At 35.0% G+C, this 18,580-nt stretch overlaps 1 protein-coding gene across 1 annotated transcript in view; it reads right to left on the bottom strand.

The window, feature by feature from the left end:
* LOC129221242 (exportin-4-like) overlaps positions 1-18,580 on the bottom strand; it is a 113,108-nt gene that overhangs the window by 87,443 nt on the left and 7,085 nt on the right. Inside the window, exons 2-3 of the mRNA XM_054855700.1 lie at positions 15,114-15,219; positions 14,245-14,386 (exon numbers count right to left, since the gene is read on the bottom strand). Coding sequence (XP_054711675.1) covers positions 14,245-14,386; positions 15,114-15,219 — 248 coding nt within the window. The remainder of the gene's footprint in view (positions 1-14,244; positions 14,387-15,113; positions 15,220-18,580) is intronic.

Raw genomic sequence — 18,580 nt, 5'->3', positions numbered from 1 at the left:
ATATATACGTATCAATTTTCTCATTGTTTGTCTCACTGTCCGGTAGATGGCGCCATGAGTAGACATCAACTGTGTTTTTTCTGTGGGATATAAGAAGTAAGATCACAGAGGGTTTGTGTGGTATTTGGTGTGTGGCTATCTTGTAACATGGTGTTTTTCTTTTCCTCATGTCCGAATGGGTGTATTATATAGAATATTCACTTTACAGGTATGAAGTTAAATGTTCATCCATCCTGTTTTGCAACGTACATTGTAATTTCTCTAACTTACCAACTATTTTAGACTTTTAAATAAAAGCTTTTTATAGCAGAAGTATCTTTCCTTGTAATGTGTAATATTCACTCTGCTTAGTGTTAGACAGTATTAGAATATGTCAGATATCTTCGCTAATGGCGTTTGATATTCTGTACATAACATTTGTCCCAGTGCGCGAACTTACAGGTCAAATCTGTTGCCGGTGGGCAGCGCTGCGGCGAGCTCATCTAAGTGTTGATGATCTGTTTGATTGGTATATTAAATGGGAGGCGTGATAGTTTTGAATACTTTTGGGGATGGTGTTTAAAAGAAAAATCTTCACAAAATGATGATCCTTCGCTTCCTCGGAATCGACGTATACCAAAGAAGTATGAAAACAACGAAGCCAGCACACCGCATGCTTTCAAAATCCCAAAGGAGTATTACAAGGCACTATACAATGAGGTGTTGAAAAATGGTGAAATCTTGCATTTTTGGGCGGTTTACATCAACTGGACTCACACAGATCATTGCAGTTGAACAAGAGTGCTTGCTTTTATTAAACACATTTGAAACAAATTTTGAAAAATCAACTGAGTTTTCAAAAATAACCTAGACAATGAGAGACTGCGTTTACACTTAAATATGTTAGCTGGTATAACTAATGAAAAAACCAACTGGTCTTAAAAAAAAAACATACGTAAATTAAATTACATTTTTACGAAAATACTGTATGTGTTGTTTTTTCCTTTTTTCAAAGCCAAAAAATATGTGTCAGGCTTGTCCAGTTTTTGGAGTTATAATGTTGATTATATGACTTTAAAATGCTTAAAAAAAACTTTAAAACTCACTATCTTTCATCTCAAATTTAGAAAATTTCCCCCGGTTTCCCCCTCCCCATTGTTTTAATAGTCGGCATCTCTGGGAGTGCCCTTCCATTCAAGTCAAGTGTTCTTCCTACCTTATAATATCAATGCCTAGCTACGGCACTGCACGCCTCCCCATAAAATAGAACAAAAAAATCTCTTACTAAGACAAGTGATGTGATTTAAAAGTTGAAGCAGAAAATTTGTAAACCAATTTTTGGATTCTTTTGCTTTGAAAACGCCGTGTCACATACTGTTTGTTAAAATCATACACACCAGAAAATATGGCATTTTCAAGGTACAAAAATCTGACCTTTATTTGGGGTGGGGGGGGGGGGACCTCTGAGGGATTACGTAATCCCCTAACCCCCCCTGATGATGTCCGGTCCCCCCAATAATTTTTGCAAGTCGGCGCCCCTGATCTCTTTCGACGATGGCGTGTTTGAACTTGGATGCAACATACGGGCTTCCTTGCATACGAATCGACATTATTTATTTGCCGTGAGATGGTTCTCGCAGAAACATGCATACCGGTAGTGGTTGTTAGATTTGCAGCTATCTGTCCAAGAGTGAAATTTCTGTTCTTTTTTGCCACGAGGGCAACATAGCGATCCTCTGAAGGTGTGGTGCTCCTACCACGACCCCTGGCATGATTTTGCAAAACATTTCCACCTTCAGCGGCCGTCTTTAATCGGGAGACGGCACTTCTTTATACACCCATTGCAGCAGCCACTGTAGTGACCCTTTGACCTGCTTCCAGTCGTCCAACCACTCGACCAAGATCGTAGGTACTCAAATGATGTCTTGCTGACATTTTATTCTTAAGTATTTCAAGAACCAAAGAGAATTTCTGAGAAAAACTGTTTTTAACATCCAGTACTATTTATGTTAAAAACCAAACAGCGTGAATTTTTGTACAAATCTTGAGAGTGTATGCACTGTCTTTTATACAGATAACGAGTTTTGGCCTACCACGCCATCTGAACTTGAATTTATTTCCATTGGGCAGGTGGTTGAAGTACAAAGTTGCATAAATCACTTGTTCCTTAGCGATTGTCAAGCAGTGTATTTGCAAACATCGATGCATTTTCGTTTATTATTTTTAACTTTTTTCATAAATAAGTAGAGCTTAAAATTGATCTTTTTTTGAAAAATTCAAAATTAATATCTTCTCTAAGCTCCGGAATGCAGTAATAACTAATTGTTTCCATGAAGTTTCTAAGCTTTTTTTATTTACACAGAATTTTTTAAAAAGGGCAATCATTTTTTTTTTCCAAAACTGGATATTTAATCTTTAATTTTACCGTTATTACTAGAGTGTATAAAAGGAAAATGCCAATACAGGACTGAAGTATATTATTTTAGATAATGAAACAATGGTGAGTTACACAAATTTGCCGAGAATTGCAGACACGTGTTTCAGGGTTTCAAGGAACACCCAGTTTTAAAGGCAGAAAAGTGAGCACAATCTTTTTCTTTTTTTTCGATGAAAAAGGGGCTCCTTGATACCTCAAAACAGGTGTCTGTAGTTCTCTTGTGAACGATTTAACATTGTTACATTTTCTTTTACTTTTCTGCACAAAGGTAATTCTTTGATTTGTATATAAAAAAACACAATGACATCTTTTCCAAATTCCGAAGAAATGGTTGCCATTGGCACAGTTGGATTTTTAAATCAGAGGGATTATGGAAAATAATCTGTAAATATTAAGAGTTCCTTTTTGTTGCAAAGATTTAAACGAACTTAGGATGCATTTCTCAACTCCAGAGAGCAAGTCGAGTGCATGTGAAAAATTAAAAAGAGGTTATTCTAAACAGAGGTAAAGAATGTGGGAAGGGGGGGGGGGGTAACAAAGGTTGCAGATTATTTCAAATATGCAATCAATTTTGTCCCGAAAGCTTTGTTTTATTTTTAAATGGCAATTTCAGCTTAATTTAGTCATTTTTTCTGAAAGCACAAGTTGTAAAGAAGCTATAGATTTATTTATACATAAGATATGGATAAGAGGGGGCACATATGGAATACCATTTCTAAGCCAGAGGCAGGGTAAAAGATTCACTTATTTACAAACTAATAAAATTGCAGGCAAGGATTGAAAATTTACATTTCTTTTTTCGTTAAAGGCTTGTTGATTAAATTTGTAGAAAAACAAAGATGGGCTTTGGAGAACATGCCTGATAGTTTTTCACTTGTTATACTTCTGAAAAGAATGCGGTTCTTTTCTATGCCTTTGGTACCCATTATTAACATGGGTAAATGTTCACAGCTGTGTGCTAACATTCTCCTTATATATATCAACTTCGGTTGTCTTATCTTTTCTTTTGAAATAGATGATATGTACTGGATGGTCCGTATTTTGATGAGAGGGCACATGCTTTTTATCAGCGAACAAAGAAATCACCAGAGACAGAGTATGCGTCTTTCAGAGCATAGTCTCTTCTTTTAATTATTACTTTTTATTTGTTTTCCTGCTAATTTTTTAATCATTCAGAATTATTTGTTAATTACTTTGTGACCTATAGCTCTCCGCCGCTGTAAAATGAAATCCCATTCACAGCCTTGAATTTCTGATAAAAATATGATGAAATATATTTGAGACAAATCTAAGTTCTCTGAAAACTTCAAGGATAGTTGTTTTGTTTTTGGTATTTTAAATTATTTTTTTCCCTTGCCAAATTCGGAAAGTCGCGCCGCTGACTGGCACGAGTCCTACGCAGAGTAACCTCGTTTCCTTGACAACGGCTGCAATTCGGCTCGCCAAACTTTCCTTTCAGTGCCAACTTAATGTGAAACAAAGTATAGATACATAAATGTTATTTATACATAGGTACTATTTAATAGGAGAACCAGGGATAGTATCTGAATATTGTAAGTACATAAGAATTTTCAGTACAAAATATAGAACACCAAAAAAAGTTATAATATCTTTGTTTATATAAATAAGTGGACATACAAAAAAATCACTATATCAGTACAAAATACATCTAAGAAATAAGCAAAAAAAAAAAACCTTTTAAAAGTATTTCTATGAATTTAATTTATCTTTTGTATGCATTCCAGCATCAACATGGAACTTTTCTACCTGTTTTTAAATTTCAAATAGAATACACATTGAGTGGCTCAAAGAGTTTTTGTAAAGCTTGACTTGTACAGGATCTTATGGTTATTTCACAATATACACAAGCATAGGCGGCTCGTACGGGTGGGCAAGGGTTCCGACTGCCCCATCACTTTTAAAAGTAGAGGGGCCTTGCCCCTCACTTTTCACCATAGACTAATAATAAGAGTAGACTGAGCTTTCTCAGACTTGCTGATGAAAAAAATTGGTCCATGGATGCATCATGTGACTGGTGGAAAGGCTTGGCGAAAACTTCGGCAGCATGGTTGCTAGTTGGCAACATTATCTATAGTTTGGCACTCGACATGTATTTTAAGACGTAATGTATTTTCATCATAATTTTTTTTCCAGGTGCAGAGATTGAACTGTTTTTCTTTTAGTTATGCATTATTTTGACATTCGTAATTAGTTTTTGATCACAGTTTTCAGTAACTTTTATTTCATATGGAACTCCTACGTCAGCGTTGGCGTGAACGGAATGGCGTAAACGTTTTGCGTTAACGCAAAATGTACTAATCGGTATCTTAAATTGAAATTGTATGTAAAAATCTTACCGTTTGCCGATTCTTTTTGGGCTCTTGCATCTTTAATTGCTTAGAGAGTTATTGAAATTGACTAAAGAAAATGCACAGTACTATCTAAACAAAAAACTCACTATATTAACAAAGTATTTACAACTTAGAATAACAAATTTTCAAATAGGATTTCATAAAAGCTCATTCTTCCGTGTTCCATCAATTCTATTTATTTTATTTCTCGCTCGCGTTGATCGTCTGCTTCGATCAACGCCCGCTGTTGCTAGGATATCCACCAGTCACATGGTTTGGTTTATGAGCAGCAAAAGGGTTGCCATAGCTCGGTCTACTCTTATTATTAGTCTATGCTTTTCACAGTTAAAAATAAATGATTGCTTGAAAAATGAGTTTTTATAAGGTGGATTGAAGTATTTCACAAAAGTAAAACTAAAAATTCCAAATAAATGGACTTTTCTCATCTATGATAAAAAATTTGGAAGGAGAACGCAGTGGCCACCCGTCCCAATTTTTGAGGTAATATTTCACATGTTTTGGAGGTTACAGAATCAGTGCTATTAAAAGCCTTTAATATAACTCAATTTCCCCCCCCCCCTCAAAAAAAAAAAAAAACTGTGGCCACACCTCCTAATCCCACATATTTCTTTTGACCCCCACTTTTTTGGTGTACCAGCCACCTATGTACACAATTCTCCTTTTTAGTATTGAGTGGTAAACCTAAAAATTCAAATTGGCTTTCCAATAGTTTTTAATAATACTCTCAGAAACAGGCCAATTACCCCTCCTCACTACCTGCATCATGCCTGTAGCAACCTCTTCAATTGGCTGTTCTTTTCCAGGAATGTGGAGTCTCAGTGATTTTTGGTTTCCTTAGGCCTCCTCTTTAAGACACCATTTGTTTTTTTGTTTTTTTTTCTTAAATGCACTAGGAGTTGATAATTCAAGGCGAAACTTCTCAGGAACAGAGAAAATTTGTGCTGGAGGGGACACACCCTTTAGTTTCTATCCTAGTGGTCAAGAAGAACAAGGGACTTAAGTTTCAAATGAAGTATTGCATAAATTTTAATCCTAAAGAAAGAGCCTTTGCTTTTGTGGACAAATGTTGATGTATTGTAAAAAGGAAAAGGGAGCCGTAGGAGAAAAGAGGACAGCAGACATTTAGTGTTTCAGGAAAACGAGCAGGGCACTGTGGAATTCTGAAACGCTCTGGGGGAACTCTTCTTTTTAACTAAATTATACTTCTTATTTTGTACTTATTTTGTGATGAAGAAAGTCATTACCAGAGTTCTGATTTAATCAACCATAACATTTATTCTAGCATTTTTATCTTAAAACTTGGGCACCATAAACTAAATTTACATCAGAAGGAGATTAAAGAAAAGTGCCACAACATGGAAGATTCCTACCTAATTTGAGATGGGCAACTGAAACGGCTAACTTTACAAAAGTAAACAAAACATTTGCGATCTTCATTTTTTACTTCAAATTAACAATCAGTAGTGGTATATTTAGAGTACTTATTTGATTCCTCCTTTATTATTATTTTTTTTTTTTTGGTGGGCAAATCATGCAATAGGATATCTAAGAGCAGCTCACCTTCCCACAAAGGCACGGCTACAAACTATTAAAATAGACCCCTGAACTTTGATACAAGGTTTATGTGCTTGCAAGTTCAGGTTATGACAATCACTTAAAAATGAAGTGGTGGCAAGATGCCTGTTCTAGGGAATTGCACAAATTGCAAAAAAAAAAAAAAGCCTTTCATTGTTTTTTTGCACTTTTGACTACAAAATATGGCCTATACTGCTGTGCTAAGCACAGATGTGGTATCTGCAGCAGAGCTCAAAATGAGAAATTGATGATTAAAGTTTTACAACTCGTTTCTTTGATTTATGACTTAATTAAATGCTCAACTTTCGGTAGTTGTTTCGTAAATAACTTATCTAAAAACGGTAAGAGAGTATTTTTGTAAAAATCTTAATTTAAAATTAATAAATGTAGTTACGACAAATTTTCTTTTCAAAACCTTTTCATATACTAAGCTATTTTCACCATAAGTGACAATTACTAGGCATTTTTAGGGGTATCTGCACCATAGGCGGCTCGTGCGGGGGGGGGGGGGGGGGGCAGGGGGGGGGCGACCGCCCCTCCACTTTTAAAAGTGGAGGGACCTTGCCCCCTCACTTTTCAAAGATCAAAATTAACGATCGACAAAAAGTGACTTTTTTCATTTTTTTACTTTAGGAAAGCGAAAAACTACATTTGAATAATTTCAGATAAACCAGCTAAACGACCGATATACCATCCTTCTTAGCTTCCTATCCTCTACTTTTGCATTCACAGTTTTAAAATACTTCTATAATTCCAAAAACAATCACGTGAATTAACTTTAACTCGGCGGTTCTCAACTTGTGCAATGCTTTCGTCGAGGGAGGGGAAAGGGACGTTATTGTGCCACTTGTTGAAAAGCGTCAAATGTGTTCGGATTACAAAGTTTTTTTTTTCTTTTTTCTTTTTGTATGATTTTTCTGTGTAGAAAATGATGCGTACGACAGAGAGAGATTCCAAATGAACAGAGCAAAATAAGATAACGTAGTAAAACGAAGTTTTTCATTTTTAGTACAAAGTATTTGACAATTTCTCCAGCCTTTTTAGTTAATGCAATTCAGGTTAGAAAATTTATCAAACTGCACAGATACACGGATTAATCGGAAACCAGCGACATTTTTCTGATTATTTGTAATCGGCAGATTTTACCCATTAATTGGTTGAAATATCATTTTTTATTTTAAATTAATTAAAGCAAGAAATTATGCTGAATGAGTTTAAAAAACAATTAATACATGTATTTTTCCTTAAATAAGATGATTTGTAGCAATAAATAAATTCATAAAAATAAAAATATACAGAATTTAAAACAAGTTTCTTAGTTTATTTTTTAAAAAATAGTTTACTGAAATATTTTGCATTAAAGAAAATGTGACTGTGATTAGTTCTCCCCCTCCCCGTCCCCCAAGCGATTGATGGAAAACTACAATACAATCTCTCTCCTTTTTTTTCAGTTATTACATTCAAAGTTTATACATACAATTACAACGTACATTTAACAATTTTCCAATTTAGTACCTTTTTATTCAACCAAAACTTTGTATTATTAAAAAATTTTTGACTTCGTAAAATTTAGTAAATATGCTTTAAGTTTTTTCACAAAAATTAATGGTAAAGACATTTTAATTTATTATATTGATCTGTACATATGTGCATGGAAGGTTGCACACGTCTCTTGTGTTAGTACTTTTCGTCCTATCTAACCTACGGTGTAGATCTTTTTAAGATTGCTTTATAATTTTTACAATAATTAAACGTTTGTTGTTAAATGGCTACTAATAATAAAAGAAATCAATTCTAAATTTAAAATACCTGCCAATCATGGACTACTAAACAAATATTTGAATTTTCTTGTCCAATTAAAGGAATGAAATTTTATGAACAATGATAAGAAACATTGCGCACAGTTTGAGTAAAATTTCGAAATATTATTTGCAAAAAAATATGAAAATAATAAAAAATAAACTATCACTCCACATGAATGAACTAATAATAACCAATTTTGAACAGTTGAAATTTCCAAAATAAATAAATGAATATGTGGTGATTGAGTTACTGTACATTTTAATAAATCAACTGTTGTCTATTACCGATAAATCAACAAAAGGTCAGTTTGCATATATCGGTGCCTCCCCACTAAGGAACTTTGTCTAAAATATGACAAATAATACATTTTTTAATAAATTAGTTCCTATTTCCATATTACCTATAATCTAAAATTTTAATTGATTTTTGACATTAATATTACACCTTTATTTCATACTTATTGTGTTTTGTGTCAAGATAGTCCATTGGAAAAAAAACGGGCAGGTCCACCAAGCATCCTTGAAATTCTTATTTGGTCTGAAGTCCCTATCTTCATAAAAACAGGTGAAGCGTTCGGAAATTTTTTTTTAGTCTGGAGTTTGATGTGCCAATGGCGCCACACATTCACTCCTTTCTCATACGGCAATAGCGGTGCTAGCTTTTACGAGGCTCTGTGCATTAGGAGTCAATATAAATGGGAGACCCTTTTCGAATGCGCCGCGTAGTCCCTAGAGGAACTAAGCCCTATGCGATGGACAGTTCTCATTGTGTGTAGCGTTGCCTGAGATATTTGGAGTGTCCGGCCACGACACAAAGAGGAGACATCATGCAAGGTCACCATGTTTATCTTTCAATTTTCTGCGGTGTCACTGCAGGTGCCTCCATGTCTAGTCTATTATTTAAAGTGTTCGCTTGACGCGTGCCACACAAAGGTGTCCAGCTCCTGTCCGTTAACCGGTATGTACTTCTGGGATGTACTTCTGGGTCGAGATGAGAAATCCCGAAACATTCAAAGGGCGATCATCTGTAAGGAGCACTTGAACGTTTCATTTTCGAATGCGAATTCAAAGCAGGTGCTGCCTTTTTTTTCCATTTAGAAACTTCATTTGTTTCGTCTCTGTTTTTGCAAAATGTTTCGAAAAGCAAAGCGACTTAAAAACCAACCTACTATTAGTGCATGTTTCCGCAAGATTCCTACTAAGGAAAATGCAGGTGAAAGTCAATCGAAAGACGCGGATTTTTTAAATTTCAATGCAACACTGTCTGATTCCATGCCAACGACGTCAATCAATACAAATACAGAAGACTCGATGGTTAATGAAGAGACGACATCTTGCGACAACCATGATATCAGAAAAAATGAAGTTAATGAAGGCCCGCATCAGCGTTTGGACATTCAATGTCCAGTTAATAATGGGAGGAAATTCCAGAAAAACTGGTTCGACCAATTTCCATGGTTGGAATATTATGGAGAACTGAACAAGGCATTTTGTTTTCCATGTCGAATGTACCAAAATGAACTTCAAGGTTGTGCAGAAAAAACATTCACAGAAATAGGATTTCAAAACTGGAAAAAAGGTGTTGAGAAATTCAAAGCCCACGGAAACAGTGAAGCTCATAAGTCGTCTGCTGAGAGACTCAGAGCATATAAAACTTCATTGAGACAAGGGAGCGTGTGTGTTCAACTAATCTCCCAAAGAGCAATCGAAATTGAGGAAAACAAAAAGTATCTCGAGTCCGTTTGTGAAACTTTGTTGTTTTGTGCCAGACAAGGCATTGCGTTAAGAGGACAGGACGAAAAGGAAGAAGCAAGCAACAGAGGAACTTTTTTAGAACTGTTGAATCTCTGTTCAAAGGACAATACTCTAATTTAAAAATTCTTTAAAGGAAAAGAAAAATATTTTTCTTACAGTAGTAAGGAAATTCAAAATGAAATTTTAGAGCTCATGGGCAAAAAGGTCTGTGAATCCATAGCTAGCGAAGCAAATCGGTCGGGTTGTTATGCAATACTTGTTGATTTTATCTGTTATGTTGTTAAAATCTAATGTTACTGCTCAATTATGCGAAAAAGAAAAAAGAAAAGAAGCTTGAAGGGTGTTGTGCCCCGCCCACGCACTCACATCGCTTTTGCCCCCCCACTTTTTTGAGGCACTAGCCGCCTATGATCTGCACAGATACGACAAAAATAGCTTAGTCAAACGTGCTCAATGTATCAATAAATAATACTGAAAACATCTGCTTTCTTTGGACTTAGCAGTTTCGCTTTATTATGTTAATACAAATCTAACAGAATTTACCTCCTGAAAGATACCATTTTCAAAACTCCGGACAGTTAAGACTGTAATTCATAACAATTTTCTGTTTTTTATATCCAAAGAATGTGTTTTTTATAATGTTTTATTTTCTAGATTCATTTTTACCGAGCAAGAAGATAATTTTGACAGCAGACGATACTTAAATAAAAATATTACTGAACCGTAGAATGAAATGCGTTTTTTTTTTTTTTTTACATGAAAGAACTAGATATGAATATTTTACATGCATTTCATTTTTAGAACTTGCATTTTAAATAAACATTTAAATAGAAAAAGCTGAATATTTACTTTAACAATTATACAAAGTTGTATTAGTTTTTATTATCAACCTGTATCAACTATTTAATGATAAACTAATTTTAGTACTGTGTTACAATAAACTGCTAGGTCATTAAATATGCTGCTTTACTAAGGTATAAAAGTTGTATCAACAAATTACTAAGAAAAAAAGTGGTAACTGCGTAGATACCACTTTAAAGGCTTAGTATTTGTCATTTACGTTCAAATTGCTTTAGCAAACTACACAACCTGTGCAGTTACGACTTTTTTCTTAAAGCTTTTTTTAATATTTCGCGTTCACAAATCGCCAAAAAACTTGAGATTTAGGTAAATTAAATTACTAACAACCACCTGGTGACAATAACTCAATTTTGATAAAATGTGCAGATACCACATCTGTGCTTAGCACGGCAGTATAGCAATAATTGAATGACCCTTTCAAGCAATAATTAAAAATAGGACCTCTATAGTCTTTGAAGGACTGTGAAAACACTGGTCAAAATGTTATATGTTAAAGCAGTGCTGGTAAGCAAAAAAAAAAGTGCTTTTTAACGAATTTCAAACACTAATCATCAGTTATGAATGAGAAGATTGAAATAAACTATACATTTCTGAAATTCTATGAAAATTAGACATGGTTAGGTGAAGGTTTTTTTTCCCCGGTTGGTTTGACATGGAAAGACTCAAATACTAAAAAATAGGGCTTTTGATTAATTTTTAGAGCATGTGGCTACTAAATATAACCTTCATAAGGGACCCTACAAACACTTCTTGGAAATGAGGCCTTTTGTCGGTGCATGATAGCTCTAATTTAAATGAAAGAAGTTTTACTATATTTTACAGTCATCTGACGAGCCGATTGCATCTGCAGATTGAGGCATTGCGCACTATGTTGAGCACTGAATTAAGTTCATTAAATGCTTTTTTACTAGCGTTTTGAAAAACAAAATAAGTTCCCCCCTTCCTCTTTGCCTGGCACATGTCTGAAGGAATACTGCTTTCAGTAAACCAAGAACAATGAAACAGCAAAAAATATTGAAGTGATAAGAAGGAAAAATGACATAAAATCTACAATTTGATTAGTGAATGGGGGACTTTCGTGAAAACACCGTATAAGGGAGAGATTCATAACTGATGCTTTACTGTATCAATTATTCTTTTCCTACACTTGTTTCTATTGCATAATGCTTAGGACCGGTGAGAGCCAAGGAGGGTCCCAAGTCAGTTTCATCGTTGCTGTCCCAAAGCACCCCCACCTTACCCTTTATACTATTCCAATTGCAAGCAGGGGCGGATCTAGAGGGGGGCCATGGGGGCCATGGCCCCTCCCAAAGCCTTGTGATTGTAGGAATTTTTTTAAGGAAAAAAAAAGAAAAATATATTATGAGAAGATAAAATTTAACACATGTATTTTACTGAAAAAGAAGTATAGGCCTTAATTGGGAGATAAATTATATCCCTATCCTCAGAACAAAACTTTTTTTCCAAAATTTTTCTCCACCTTTTACATCATTTCTTGATTTCAACTACAGACACTTGGACGATCTCTAAGTGCTGCGGTTCTTAGAGTATACCTACTATTCACAAGACGAAAGATAGCCTAAATTTTCGTTTTGATGGCTTTAATTTCGAAACAAGGAGGAGAACCCTCTTTTCCCATGCCTTTTGACAAATGCCTTGATGTGTAGCAAAAAATTGCATTTTAAGTCTTTTATTTGGAAAAAATGTCAACCGAAACTAGCTTATCCAGCTCTTATCATTTAACTTGCTTAAAAGCAACTTAAATGATTTTTTTGGGGGACTTCAATTACAAACGAGTTTTGATAGGACCCCCCTCCGTCCCTAGTTTAATATCGTGATGATAGCTTTAAAAGGAGGTTTTTTGGAGAAGCTCACGAATCTTCCATCCCTTTCTAAAATATGTATAAATATAGTTAAAAATCGAATTTTTAGAGCCGCAAAGGCAAAATATTTCCAGGAAGGAAAGATTCTAAGCACCTTCACACTTCCTTTAATGTAAGCAAACATTGCCTAAAGGTGCATTTTTAGGCTGGACAGCTGAGAGCTAGAAGAGCAACCCTCCTCTTCTAACTTCTCAATGTATAATGACAGAATATTTTGGTTTCTAAGCTTTATTTTCAAAAAGTATTTTGGGGCTAACACCCGAAACCTGACCTTTCTCTGTACATCATCAAAAATAGACAAAATGCGTTTTTAGTTTCCTAATTTTCAAAAATTACTCGGAAATTTAAATTTTGAAACATTTTCGAGGGAGATTCCTAAATCCACCCCCTCACCTAATGTCTCGATACCCCTAAAATTGAGTTTTTAAAACTTCATTTTGATAAAATTTCTGGGGAGTTATCAGGGCCTAATTTCCCATTAGGCAGAGTAGGCAGCTACCTAGGGTGGCAAACTTTTCAGGGGCGGCAAATTTGCTCTTATAATACACATTTTTTGAATTAAATTGTTATTCTTGAACGTAAAATATTAGCATTCTTTCATTTTCCACAGAGACAACTTTTTCTTGTAATTTGATAATGATTACTTTCACACATCTTGTGAAAGTCAAATGTTTTTCAATCACGGTATTTGCCGAATCATCAGCAAAATTTGCCGAATAAAAATTTTTTTGGGAGATCACTGTGATCATTTCATCGGGGGGCCTCAGAATGTGAAACGACATCATTTCTTCATTAGTTTGACAGTTTTGAATTTGCGGAACACTTTTTTACGTTTTTTTTTTTTTTTTTTGAGTCAAGGATATTTTGCTTCTTTTTTTTTCTTTTTCTTTTGGGGGGGGGGGTACGGCAGATTTCAAGTTTGCCTAGGGGCGGCATGGAGCTAAATTCAGCCCTGGGGAGTTTGTCCAAAAATTTTGGATGGCCCCTCCCAAAACAATCGGCTGGATCCGCCACTGATTGCAAGCCAAGTCTCTAAATATCAACTTTGCTGACATACCATCTGGGCAGCTGACAATTCTAGCATTACATAAGTTTTGACAGTCACAAGTGAACTTGCATAAAGTCTAACCTTCGACAGATTAGTCAACTATGCAAAGTTTTCAAATTACATTTAAAAAAAAATCAGAATAAGAAAGATTATTTTATTGCACAGTCTCAATTTCTAAATAAAGAAGACTTTAAGAGAAAATTGAGATTTTTCAACAGGAAAAAAAAAAAACAATTTGAGAGGGTGGGGTGAAACAGCTGAAATCAGAGAAATGGTGGAAAACTGATCTTTGCTGTAGTATTAATTCAGGAAATTGGTTTTTGTTAGAAAATATATTAGTTAGCTTAATTGAAGTGGACAGATGAAAAAACATAAGTACACACAAACAATATGTAATAAAGTAGAAATTGAGCAAATTATTTTTAATTAATGCATTTTATTCAATTCATTTTCTCATTCAAGACTTTTTTGACATCTATTTCATCAGCCAAAAGAGAATTCCCAATTTAGTCTCATAACCATGGATACTCACGTAGGATTCTGAACCACAAAGTTAAGTAAACCAGTTCTAAGCTGCACAAGGTTTCCTTTGTCCACTTCCTTCCATTCTCGGATGATAGCTTGCTTGAGAAGGGAACCAGCCTGGAACTGAACATAGTCTGAGCGGCTGTTGGCTAGAAAATTTTTTTTTTTAATTTTAATATCATACATCATAAATGCTTATTTTGCACAAAAAACTTAAAAGTGACGAAACAAAAATGAAATTTGGTAAAAAATTAGTTTATAGTATAAGGGTGAGCATCTTAAGTGCTTCTCCCATTTAATTTCTTTTCCTCTTTATTTTAATTTTAATCTCTGGTTTCACATAAATTTTCTAATACGGGGATGAAATACACATTTTTAGGTTTTTATGTCATTGGAAAATTTGCATTTTTCTGCATTGGATGAAATTTGTTTGAAGTTTTTACAAGTCTTAGGATAGTTGTAAAAATTGTTTTTAGAAAAACTGGAATCGAATGCTTAGCTATTTAGCTTATACCATGCAATTTTAATTGGTTGAATTTAAGAATAAAATTAAGAGTTAAAGATGAGTGGAAAACTTTAGAACTGAAAGGTAAATTTCCGCTTTAAAATCTGGAAGGATGATATGAAAAATACAGAATTCTGGGCTACACCAGGAATACAATCACCCTTCATTAAAAATACCCAACAGTATGAAAGAGGATATTTTTAAAAAACTTTTATGGGAAAAGTAAATTAAAAAGATGAACAAAAAAGAGCAATAAACTAATTTCAACAGATTAATAAAAAATGCTGATCTTGTTAAAAATAATTTTATGTTTAAATTTAATTATTGTTTTACACAAAGAAGAAAAGCAAAGTATCTTTTGGCAGGCTTACCAAGTATTAACTGGCAAAGATGGAATGGCGATCTGGTCTTCTGGAAGTTCATAAATACCGATTCTGCACAATGCCTTTGTTCACTGCTGACGACATTGGGCGGAGCCTAAATATAAAACATATTCGGTTACTAAATTTTTAAGCAAGCTTTAACAATACTAGCATAAAATTAGAAATTTCATTAATAAGAAAAATGAAAGAAAAAACTAAGGAAAAATATACAAACATACGAGGGCTGTTCAAAAAGTATAAAACATATCGGACTTTTGCTAATTAAAGGGGCATTTATTGAGCTAAAGCTACAAACCTTTAATCACCCTCAAAGTAGTCTCCTTGGTGATGCACACTTTTCCCAGTGCTTCTGCCACTGTTCAAAACATTTTGGAAGGCATCTTTTAGAATGCTGTTAAGCTTGGCTGTCATATTCTGTTCAATGTTTTCTCTTTCTTGAAATCGAGTTTCTTTCAGGGGCATTTTCAACTTAGGAACTAGCCAGAAGTGTTTGCACTGTCCTTCATGTCTTGTGCAATATCAAAGTAAGTTGTTTTTGCATTATTGTCAGCAACTTAGGAAAAATTTTGTGGACACTCTTCACATTTGAAAATCCTCAGCTAAAATTGAAGGTACTGACCCAATGCTGACTCTAATTTCTTCAGTTAGTTCTCGGATTGTAAGGCGACGGCCTTCGGTGAATAAAGTTTTGTACTTGTTCAATAACATTCTCATTCCGGCTTGTTGATGGCCTGCTTGAACACGTGATTCACTTTCCACTGTGTTTGACATTTTTTAGACGATTGTACCAAATTTTTATTTAAGTACTGCTCATGGTAGGCTCTCCAAAAGCCTGCTGAATCTTGCGAATTGTTTCCACTTGCGAATCCGCCAAGCTTTTGGAAAAATTTAATGCAGTAATGCTGCTTATGTTTTTCTATCATTTTATAACTTGAGAAAAACCGCCAAGCACTACAGAGAGGTCTACACTACTAGGCTGACTGCTGGTGATTGAAGCTTTGTCATGACATGAAACTGTGCATGCATGCTCATAACAGTTCCCCCTACATCCCCACTAAGCTTGGCAGCCAGCTCTTCATTCATTTATGTCGGAAGACAAAAGTTTCAATACTTTTTGAATAGCCCTCGTACATGAATTTCCTTCAACATTTGGTCCAAAAATTCAGAAAAGTTAAGAATTTAATAAACTTTGTTTGATTTTCAAATTTAAATCATAAGTTTTTTTTTTTTTTGGAGTATTTGTACTTAAAGATAAAATTGCATTAATAAGTTCAGATCCAGTAGAGTCTTGAAAATCCGAGTCTCAAAAGTCTGAGGTGCTTTATTTATATTTTAAGGCACATTTTTTAATAAGCTAAAAAATGATTTGGATAAAAATCCAAAAATGAAAGTCTTTTACTATTGTCAAGTTTTTTTAGCTGCATACAATAATGTAGTAAAAAGGTATGGAGATGTCAGTGTAAGCAATGTTCGGCAAGTTGCATAAAATTTTTATCGGCTTCTAGAGATGGAGTAACAGATGCCTTGGAGATAACATCTTGATACGAAAATAGATTTAAAATTAATATTATTTTACCACAAAGGACGAAGAAATAGCTCTTTTGGAATATCAGATTGCAATCAACAAAAGAAGTGCACAACTTGATGATGTACGAGTCGAGTCGTATTCAGTAGAACCTCAGTATAACGACCCTACGATACAACGACCCCTTCGTTAGAACGGCCATCTTAAAAATTATTTTACCATAGGAATAATGTTAATTTTGAATCATTACAACGACCCCCAAGCGTATCCTTTTTTGTTAGAGCGACCGTCAAAAAGTGGGCAGAACTCATGAGCAAGAGGGCTATTGCTATTGTGTGGTGCAACTTCAAGAAACCTGTACTTCTCTCTTTGTGTTTGCTTAAAGGAGGGGAGGAGGAATGACGAAAAGGGGAGAACTAAAGACCAGAGGGAAGGGAGGAGGAGCAGTCGCTGGCATTTCCGAGAAACAAGTTGTAAGAACGGACATTATTCTTCTTGTTCCCAATTGGCCGGAGACTGCATGTCCGGGAACATGACGTGTGACGGGGTTGCAGAGGGGACGTACGTCACTCTTCTCTCTTTTCCAAGTTTGAGAAATTCCTATTGCACAGTTCACTCGTTAAAATGGCTAAGCGAAATCAAATTTCTATAGATGTTAAGTGCAAGATTTTGGCCGCGGTCGATTAGAATAAATGTCCAAAAGCTGAAATTGCAAGACAGTTTGGTATCCAAAAAAGCACATTATTCACGATCCTCAAAAACAGAGATAAAATTTTAGCAGCAAATGATGCAGGTGTCTCAAAATCTAGAATGCGTGCACGAGAGGGAAAATTCCTGCTTTTAGAGAAAGCCATAGTGGAATGGCTCAAAATGATGCGGTCATGCAATACTCCAATAGATGGAAAAGTCTTAAAAGAAAAAGCTAGGGTTTTTTCTGAAAAAATGGATGTTGAAATACATTTCAAAGCTTCAAATGGATGGTTTGAGAAGTTCAAGGAAAGGCCCAGACTCTCTTTTAAAAAGCTATCGGTGAGAGAGTCGATACTGCAACAGTCAACAGAAGGATGGAGGAAAGAACAATTGAAAACTTTACTAGAAAAATATGAGCCAGACGATGTATTTATGCAGATGAAACGGCTCTTTACTACAAGCTGTTGCCTGATAAAAGTCGGGTACTAAAAAGCAAAAAAAAAATGCACACTGAGGAAAAGGTTCAAAGCAGCGGTTAACATTTCTTCTTGCGGCAAACATGACGGGAACTGAGAAGTTGCCTCTTTTATTAATCGGAAAGTCGGCAAACCCAAGGTTCTTTAAGGGCATGAGAACTTTACCGATTGAGTACAAAAACAACAAAAAAAGAGTGGATGACTAGTGTTTTATTCGAAGAATGGATTCGAAAACTTGACCGGAAGATGGCTGCAAGTAAAAGAAAGATTTTGCTGATTGTTGACAACTCCACTGTTCATCCTGCAATCGGCAATTTAAAAGCCATAAAATTGGAATTTCTCCTTCCTAATGTCACCGCAATACTTCAACCTTTAGATCAGGGAGTTATACATTGCTTCAAATCCAACTGTCGAAAAATGTTAGCCAGAAGAATGATTGCCGCTATGGAAAACAAGAAGATGTACGACATTGATATCCTAGGTACTATGTATCTAGTCAAATCAGCATGGAATGATGTTCCACAAAACACAATAGCACATTGCTTTCATCATGCCGACTTTAAGACGAAAGAAGAATTTCAGAAAGAGTTGGCAAATCAGTCAACTGAATTCCGACCGTTGCCGGAACCTTTATCACCTGTTGCTCCTATAGATGAAACTCCAGACACTAATGAAATGACCCAGCTCCTCAGTGTCAAATTTCCGGATCATCAATTATTTTTTGATGAGTATGTTGTGGTAGACAAAAATTTACAGTGCTGCGA

The sequence above is a fragment of the Uloborus diversus genome, chromosome 1 (assembly GCF_026930045.1).
Source record: "Uloborus diversus isolate 005 chromosome 1, Udiv.v.3.1, whole genome shotgun sequence".
NCBI lineage: Eukaryota > Metazoa > Arthropoda > Arachnida > Araneae > Uloboridae > Uloborus > Uloborus diversus.
Note: the sequence above shows the minus strand (reverse complement) of the source record. Positions and strands in the feature narration are given on the sequence as shown.